A 9,048-nucleotide genomic window follows, 5' to 3' on the forward strand; every position below is an offset into this window, starting at 1 on the left:
AGCCCCCACTCCTCCAGGCACTACAACTGTGGTGGTGCGTGTGCCCTTTGAGGGCAAGGACAGGGCCTTTCAGGTGACATCCAGGAGCTGAGGGCCGGACGCTGCGCTCATTCAGCATTCAAATGAAGGAGTCCGTTAATGATGACTGACAGGTGATAGTGCCCAGAAGAAAGCTGCATCTTTCGCCCTCGTTAACTTATCCGCTATCTGACTTCATGAACCATAAACAGGTGACTTTTGGATCCTGTCCCTGCAGGTAATACCACTACCTGACTCGATTTTCAGATACTAAAAATAGCTTAGAAGAATTGAGTCATGCTGATTAACATCCTTAAGCACTGTACTTACAGTGCCTAAAAATGAATAAATAGGCTAATCTAACAGGTGTGTTTTTAAAAATCAAAAGGGGAGAAGACGTACCAATTAGAAAGTGAAATGCCCACAGTCTGTTATTTTGATCACCTGACATCAGGTTTGGTTTCAACTAAAATGCTTAACAACTTTGTCTTTTTCTTCCAAAAATAGATTAACCCTTTGTGTGCACATCTTCTATTCTTCACAATCTATTATAAAGATGCTCAAACTTGGATTTTGTTTTGGCAAACACAGCAGGCTGATACGTTAACCACCATCACAGTGAAACACTGAAGTACTGAATATTAAAAGCAAAAGACACACACACACACACACACACACAAATATGCACCTTTTTAAAAAATATATATTTTATTGATTTTTTACAGAGAGGAAGGGAGAGGGATAGAGAGCTAGAAACATCGATGAGAGAGAAACATCGATCAGCTGACTCCTACACACCCTACACTGGGGATGTGACTGCAACCAAGGTACATGCCCCTGACTGGAATCGAACCTGGGACCTTTCACTGAGCCAAATCAGTCAGGGCAAATATGCACCTTTTAAAACACATTTCTCTGAGTCAGCATAAAAGGGAAAGGATCTGGAGAGGTCATGGGAAAGTGAGAGCAGAAACCCTGGGAGAAAGATGTGCTGAGGCAGGATTCTACCCTAGGAGCCTCCTCCAAACCCTGGAGACCTTGTCTGGATCTATACTCTATGCTGTACTGGGGGAGGGCAGGACTCCTGTACTGAGCTAGAAGCTGGGGCCCCAGGGGACCTAAACATAGGGTAAAAGAGAAGAACCTCTTGTGCAAAAGGGAACAGCAAGGAAACTTATCACTGACACAGAGTAGAGGAATAAGGGGAAATTTCCACTGAGATCTGAGGCCCATATTCATGCTACGCAGTGTGGCTGGAAAACATGAAGCCAGGAATGGAGTTAGAGTGGCCCCAAGGATGTAGCATCCCCAGGAGAACGGCATAAGCAAAGACAAATTCTCTCTGGAGTGACTTCAATATAGATATTAACACTACGGTGTCAGGTGAATTTCCCGCCAAAATATAAGATGGCGGTTCGCATACGCAGGTAGGTATCTTTGTGAACGGCAAACAAACAAATACTTGGTAATACGCAGTTACAATCGGCCCGAGTTTACACGTTTCCCGCACTCCACCGCAAATCTATATGAACCAAGTTAAGACAGCTCCCGCGGAGTACGCACAATTCACGCGAGCCGACTTAACACTACGGTGTCGGGTGAATTTCCCGCCAAAATATAAGATGGCGCGGGCAATTATTTAGGTTTCCCGCGCAAAATCAGAGTTAGTTTAAAATGCCTATATCTTTTGAAGTATGGGTTCGAAGTATGGGTATGAAACGGTTCGCATACGCAGGTAGGTATCTTTGTGAACGGCAAACAAACAAATATTTGGTAATACGCAGTTACAATCGGCCCGAGTTTACACATTTCCCGCACTCCACCGCAAATCTATATGAACCGAGTTAAGACGGCTCCGCGGAGTACGCGCAATTCACGCGAGCCGACTTAACTCGTTTCCCGCAATCCAAGTGTTAACTCGTTTCCCGCAATCCAAGTGTTAAAATTCTCTCTGATGACATTCCAAGGAAAATGAGCAACTCATAGAATACAACCTACACTAATAAAAAAGAAACATGGTAATTAGTGTACAACCGCTACCCTTCCCACTGGCTAATCAGTGAGTATATGCAAATTAACTGTCAGCCAAGATGGCGGCCAGCAGCCATGCACTGAAGCGAGCAGGGAGGCTTGCTTGCTCCAGTGACTGCGGACTCCAACGTTCCCCGCCTCACTTGCCAGCCTCTCAGCTGCAACTCTAAGCAACTATGTACTATGTTGCAAATAAGAAGCTAAACAAAACCCCAGAAACCGGCTTTCATTCAGCCGGGCTTCAGCCAGCCGGACCGCAACATTGTATTGATGTTTTCAGCAGCGAGGCCTCAGAGCTAAAGCTGGCCCAGAATAAGAAAAAAAAAGAAAAAAAAGGAGCGGTTGGGAGCTTCAGTCACCCGCTTCCGGAAAACAGCCCTCAGCCCCTCACTCAGACTGGCCAGGCACCCCAGTGGGGACCCCCACCCTGATCCAGGACACCCTTCAGGGCAAACCAGCCAGCCCCTACCCATGCACCAGGCCTCTATCCTATATAGTAAAAGGGTAATATGCCTCCCGGCACCAGGATCAGCGGAGCAGCGAGGCTCCCGGCACCAGGATCAGCGTGACAGGGGAAGGCGCCCCAACCCCCTGATCAGCCCTGCTCTGTGCCTGATAGGGGGGAGCTCCCCAATCCCCTGATTGCCCTGCGGCTCTGTGATTGACAGGGTGGGGCGCACCAACCCCCTGATCGGCCCTGCTCTGTGTATGACAGGGTGCAGCACCCCAACCCCCCCGCCCCGACAGGCCCTGCTCTGTGTGTGACAGGGTAGAGCCATAACCTCTCCATCGGCCCTGCCCTGAGTGTGACAGTGGCGGCGCCCCAACCCCCTGATCAGCCCTGCTCTGTGGGTGATAGAGGGTGGCGCCCCAACCCCCCTCCACGGGCCTTGCTGTGTGTGTGACAGGGTAGAGCCATAACCTCCCCATTGGCCCTGCCCTGAGTGTGACAGGGTGCAGCGCCCCAACCCCCTGATCCGCCCTGCTCTGTGTGTGACAGGGGGCGGTGCCCCAGCTCCCCTATCGGCCCTACTCTGTGAGTGACAGGGGGGAGCTCCTCAACCCACTGATCGGGCCTGCTCTGTGCGTGACAGGGGGAGTTCCCCAACCCCCTAATCGACCCTGCTCTGTGTGTGACAGGATACGGAGCCACAACCCTCCTGATGGGCCCTGCTCTGTGAGCGACAGGGGGCAGCGCCCCAACCCCGATTGGCCCTGCTCTGTGAGTGACAGGGGGTGGCGCCACAACCTCCCCATTGACCCTGCCTTGAGTGTGACAGGGGGCGGTGCCCCAACCCTCCAATCGGCCCTACCCTGAGCGTGACTGAGGGTGGCATCGCAACCTCCCGATCCGCCCTGCTCTGTGCATGACAGCGCGGCGCCCCAACTCCCCAATCGGCCCTGCTCTGAGCCTGACCAGGGGCTGCACCTAGGGATTGGGCCTGCCCTCTGCCACCCAGGAGCAGGCCTAAGCCAGCAGGTTGTTATCTCCCGAGGGGTCCCAGACTGCAAGAGAGCACAGGCCGGGCTGGGGGACCCCCCCCCCCCCCCCAGTGCACAAATTTTTGTGCACTGGGCCTCTAGTAAAATAATAATACACACAAGAAAACAAGGCAGCATGAGTGAGAATGAACAGAAGAAACAGATGGTCAAATTAGAACTCAGATATTAGAATTACCAGACACAAACTATAAATGTTTATTATGCTTAAGTGAGGCTTAAAAATGTGAGGAAAGAATGAGAGACTATAAAGAATGACCAAGCAGATTTAAATAGAATCAAATTTAATATCTAAAACCAGAATATAACTAAAAACTAATGGTATGGATAAAACAGCAGATTAGGCCCAACTTAAAAAAAAAAAAAAAGAAAAAGAGCAGTGACCTGTCCTTTTTTCAGTTGGGTAACAGTCAAAAGAAATTACAGTAAATTAAGTAAAACCTCAGTATAACAGACTAACTCGGGCAAGGGGGTGCCTTAGTTAAAGCCGAAAGTCCGTTATATGGGGCTGCACAGACGTGGAACATTTGTAGCATCACAGACAGTCCGCTACATAATAAAGCAGGTTTTCCAAATGCATGTTAAAAAATTGACAAATTGGTTAGTTTACCTGTTTTCACTTATGTAGACACATTTGTGTAATTAAAATTATGTATGCTTGAAAAGTTTAATTTCACAGAAAAGTTTTCTATATGTATTACTGTAATTTTAAATGTATACTGAATAGGTCTAGCAAATGTGTGCATTCACCAGTCATGGAGAATAAACAAATGCACATGGCAGGGACATGGTTTAGTGTACGTCAGAAAACCAGCCAGAATCTTTAAAACTGCTGCAGAAAGTCTAGTGCGATGCAATACGATCACGTGCTAATCATTTGTCAAACATCGTTTGTAAGTGTAGTGACTCTTGGATTTAAATATGTAGACTATAGGTGTAGATATGTAATAATAATTTATGTCAGTGAAGTTACTACAGTGTTTCCTCCAACATATGGCCTATTTGCTAAAATTTGTTAAAAATAACAGAGTTGATAACAAAAAAAACCCCTGTTAATTTAGTTATAAGCTAATCTTGGTTAAAAGCATTTCAAAATTAACAGGATGTTCATTTCCACATATGACAGACATATGGACCGGAAATTTTGTCCATTAAACCTGAAGTCCATTAAATTGAGATCTGCAAAATCAAGGGTTTACTGTATCCAGAATGCAACACAAAGAAAACATAACAGGTTGAGAGTTAAGAAATTATATGTCTGTTGGACATTTTCATGCTAATTAGAGTTCCAGAAAAAAGAGAATAGGAGCAAGGCAACATTCATGAAATAATAATCACTGGGAATTTTCTACGACTGTGATCCCCAATACAGTAGCCATTAGCCACACGTGGCTATTTAAATTAAGAATCAAAACAAAGTTCCTCAGTCACTATGACCACATTTCAAGTCCTTATTGGCCACATGTGGCAGGCGGCTACCATATAGGACTGCACAGAGAACATTTGCAGCATCACAGAAAGTTCTACTGAACTGCACTGCTCTAGAGCTCCTGAAAGACCCAAGACACCCACTAAATCCCAAGCTGTGTAAATAAAATCCACACAACACACACTGTGAAACTGCAAAATACTAAAGACAGAGAGAAGGTCTTCAAACAGGCAGAGGAGAGTCAGACCATCTCTAAAGGAACAATCTTAGATGGCTAACTTCTTAGCAGTAACTTTGAAAGCGAGTAAAAACAGGGGAATAATACCTTCGAACATGCCAAGAGAAAATACTATCTGAACCTAGGAAACAACATTTCAAGAATAAGGCAAAACATATTTTCACACATAAGAAATTTACCAACACCGAATCTTCCCTAACGGAAATTTCAAAGAATTCACTTTAGGCAGAAAGAAAAGTATCCCAGAAAGAACTGGAATATAAAAAGGTATAGTAAGCACAGATATGGTAAAATGTGATGAAATCTAAACAAATGTTAATTGTAAAAAAAATTAAAATAATGTATAATTTGTGGTGGAAAAGAGAGAATTCAAATAGCATGCAATAACTAGCTATTTGGGGAGAGAGGGCAATAATATTGAGTAATTTCAGACTTTAACTTAGAAGTGGTAACACACATTCTATGATAACCACTGAAAAAAAGGCAGTATGTCGGACAAACCTTCCAAAAAGTTGAGAAGGGGAAAAAGAAGTAAAATAAAAGGGGGGTGGGGTCTCAATCAATCTATAAGATGGTAGCCAGAAATCCAAACACATCAGCAAACACAAATAAAAGCAGAGAAAACTTTCTAGCTACAAAGATTGCCAGACTAGATAAAAGTGGAAAATTATGCTACAGGCTTTTATATCAGGCAAATATTTACCAAAAGAAAGCCAGTGAAACCACATTAACTTTAGACAAAATGGTCTTTAAGAAAAAAAGAAGTATTATAAAGTCACCTGGAAGATAATACTAATTCTAAACTCAAGAGATTTTTAAAAATCCACCATGTTAACACGTCCATCAAGTACACAAAAGGTCACTTTGATACACCAGACCAAGAAGAGTTACTAAGAACACAGATGTGAAAGGCGTAACTAACATAAGTTCAATTTAATGGGCACACACAGAATACACACACGTGTATTAATTAGGGTATATATACTGTATATACATATATATATAGTGCACAAGTGGAATATTTCTGCTTATATGCGAGGTACAAAGTTAGCCTCAACAAATTTTCAGATATAGTATTAGTATCAATCAGATTATCTGATCACAATGCAATTTAGAAATTATTAACAAAAAGACAAAGAGCAATCCTATACTTCTAAAACTTAAACATACTTTTGGGCTTCCAGTAAAAAAGGCGGAGTAGGCAAATGCTGTGCTTACCTCCTCCCACAACCACATCAAAATTACAGCTAAAATACAGAACCATCATTGAGAACCACCTGAAGTCTAGCTGAACAGAAGTCTTTTTTTTTTTTTAAATATATTTTATTGATTTTTTACAGAGAGGGAGAGAGAGAGAGAGTTAGAAACATCGATGAGAGAGAAACATCGACCAGCCGCCTCCTGCACATCTCCTACTGGGGATGTGCCCGCAACCCAGGTACATGCCCTTGACCGGAATCGAACCTGGGACCCTTCAGTCCGCAGGTCGACGCTCTATCCACTGAGCCAAACCGGTTTCGGCTGAACAGAAGTCTTATAACTAAGGATATCAGAGGAAGCCCTCTTGAGACTGGAGACACAAAATGGGCTGGTCACCCACTCAAATATGGTAGTTAAAAATCAGGAGGAATATCTCTGCTATGGAAGTCACCCCAGAGGAGTGAGGGTCCCAGCCCCACAAAAGAACCCCCAGCCCAGGGTCCCAGTGCCAGGAAGAGAAGTCCCCATAACTTCTGGCTGGTAAAAACCAGTGAGGACTGCCCTGCCGGTATGGCTCAGTGGTTGAGCATCAGGGGGTCACAGTTCAATTCCCAGTAAGGGCACATGCCTGGGTTGTGGGCACATGCCTGGGGATGCAGGAGGCAGCCAATCAATGATTCTCTCTCATCACTGATGTTTCTAGCTCCCTCTTCCTCGCCCTTCCTCTCTGATATAAAAGTATGTTAAAAAACCAAACCAAACAAAAACCCAGTGGCGACTGTAGCTGAGACAGAGGGCTGCTGGAGTCTCAGGCATTCCTCTTAAAGGGACTGCTCTGACTTTAGACTAATTCCCTCTGAGCTCCAGCACTGGGGCAGCAGCTTGAAAGGTACCAGGGACATGTAGGGAGGAACTGAACTGTCTGGCTTTAGGCAAGGGCTGGAGGGGCCCTTTCTCCAAGTCAGAAGTGCTGGCAGAGGCCACTGTTCCTTTTTGGAGCCCTCCCCCAATCCAGCCTACACACTGGCCATATCTGAGTCTCCATCAACCTCATGACACTGCTTGCCCTGCCCTGGTGATTCTGAGACCACACCCCACCCACCCAACTCTCCGACACACCCAAGCCACTTCCAGTGGCTTTTCCATGCAAATAGCCTGTCTTGGCTCATGGTGAGAACTTTCTTAAAATCTCTCAAAGGTTCACAAACCCTAAACAAGCGGCATCTAGTCTCCAGGTGCCCCTTATCTCTCACTAAGCAAGCACAAGCCCAACACGGGTGGCAGCTGGCCTCAATTTGCAGCTCACCAGGCCCAGCACAAGTGGCAACCATCTGCAGATCACTTGGTAGCTCATACCAAGTGACCTGGGCAGGGCACAGGCAGCAGCTGACCTTGACGGCACCAAAGCTCCTCCCAAGAGCCTCCAGAACCAACACACCCAATGGCCCGCATCAGACCCACCGCAACATCACCCAACGTCCTCCACAAATGACACACCCAAAGGGTAGACTCAGCAGGCAACAAAGGAACACTAAACCGAATCCTGTGCCATAGGGTCAGCCCCCAACCCCCTATCAACAGCTCCTCCGCTGTAGTCACAACCACACCTCACAACCAAATCGCCTGAGGGTCAACCCCTCTCCTGACATACCAGAAGTAATCAAGGCTCAACTACAACGGGAGGGCTCACACAACAGACCAGGGAGACTGCGCCACTGGGCCGCACAGGACACCCACTACATAGGCCACTCTACCAGGACTGGGAGATATAACACTCTACCTAATACATAGAAACAAATGCAGGGAGGCGAACAAAATGAGGAGACGAAGAAACATGTCCCAACCGAAAGAACAGAACAAAACTACAGAAAAAAAAAAGCTAACAAAATGGAGACGAGCAATCTACCAGATGTAGGGTTCAAAACACTGGTTAAAAAGATGGTCAGTGAGCTCAGTGAAAACTTCACAGAGACAGGAAACACAAAAATGGAGATGGAAAACATAAAAGAGAACCAGTCAGAAATGAAGACTACAATAACTGAAATAAAGAATAAAGTAGATCAGATAAAGTGCTTGATCAAATCAATATTTGGAAGGTAGCAGAAAACATCCAATTAAAACAGCAAAGCCCAGCCGGTGTGGCTCAGTAGTTGAGCATCCACCCATGAACCAAGAGGTCACCGGTTCGGTTCCCAGGCAGGGCACATGCCTGCTGACAGTATCTTAAAGGAGACAGCCACTCGTCATAGAAACATACCTTAAATGACAGTAGGGACATATGTGACCCTCAAGAGTTGGGCAGATCAGGAAGGATTTCCAGAGGAAGTGATGCTTTGAGCTGAGACATATGTATAAAAAGAAGGTACCTGGGGAAAGAGCCAGAGAACAGCATTCCAGAAAAGAAAGAACAGCATCTGCAAAGTTATAAAGTGTTGGGTGGGCATTAAAGTAAAACTCTAATTTAAATTTCAGATGGTCAATATAAAAACAGGGAGTAGAAAATGGCAAATGTTTATGCTTTCTAATCTACTCCTTTAATAAGAAATTGGTTTACCTTTCTACTGTCATCAATTTTTTTCTGACTATACAAAAACTGTCCAGATATATTTACTAAGACACTTTTTAAAATATT

The 9,048-nt window shown here is 45.1% G+C and overlaps 1 protein-coding gene across 2 annotated transcripts in view; it reads right to left on the minus strand.

Moving 5' to 3' along the window:
• The window catches only part of SNX9 (sorting nexin 9), a 69,338-nt gene extending 60,629 nt beyond the window's left edge, over nt 1–8,709 (minus strand). For both annotated transcript variants that reach the window (XM_070417410.1, XM_070417409.1), the window contains exon 1: nt 8,674–8,709. In XM_070417410.1, the coding sequence (XP_070273511.1) occupies nt 8,674–8,694 (21 nt within the window). In that variant the 5' untranslated portion in view covers nt 8,695–8,709. The remainder of the gene's footprint in view (nt 1–8,673) is intronic.
• Nucleotides 8,710–9,048: the final 339 nt, after the last annotated feature.

The sequence above is a fragment of the Myotis yumanensis genome, unplaced genomic scaffold, assembly GCF_028538775.1.
Source record: "Myotis yumanensis isolate MYYU_CA2020_CCGP unplaced genomic scaffold, mMyoYum1.0.hap1 SCAF_6, whole genome shotgun sequence".
Taxonomy (NCBI): Eukaryota; Metazoa; Chordata; class Mammalia; order Chiroptera; family Vespertilionidae; genus Myotis; species Myotis yumanensis.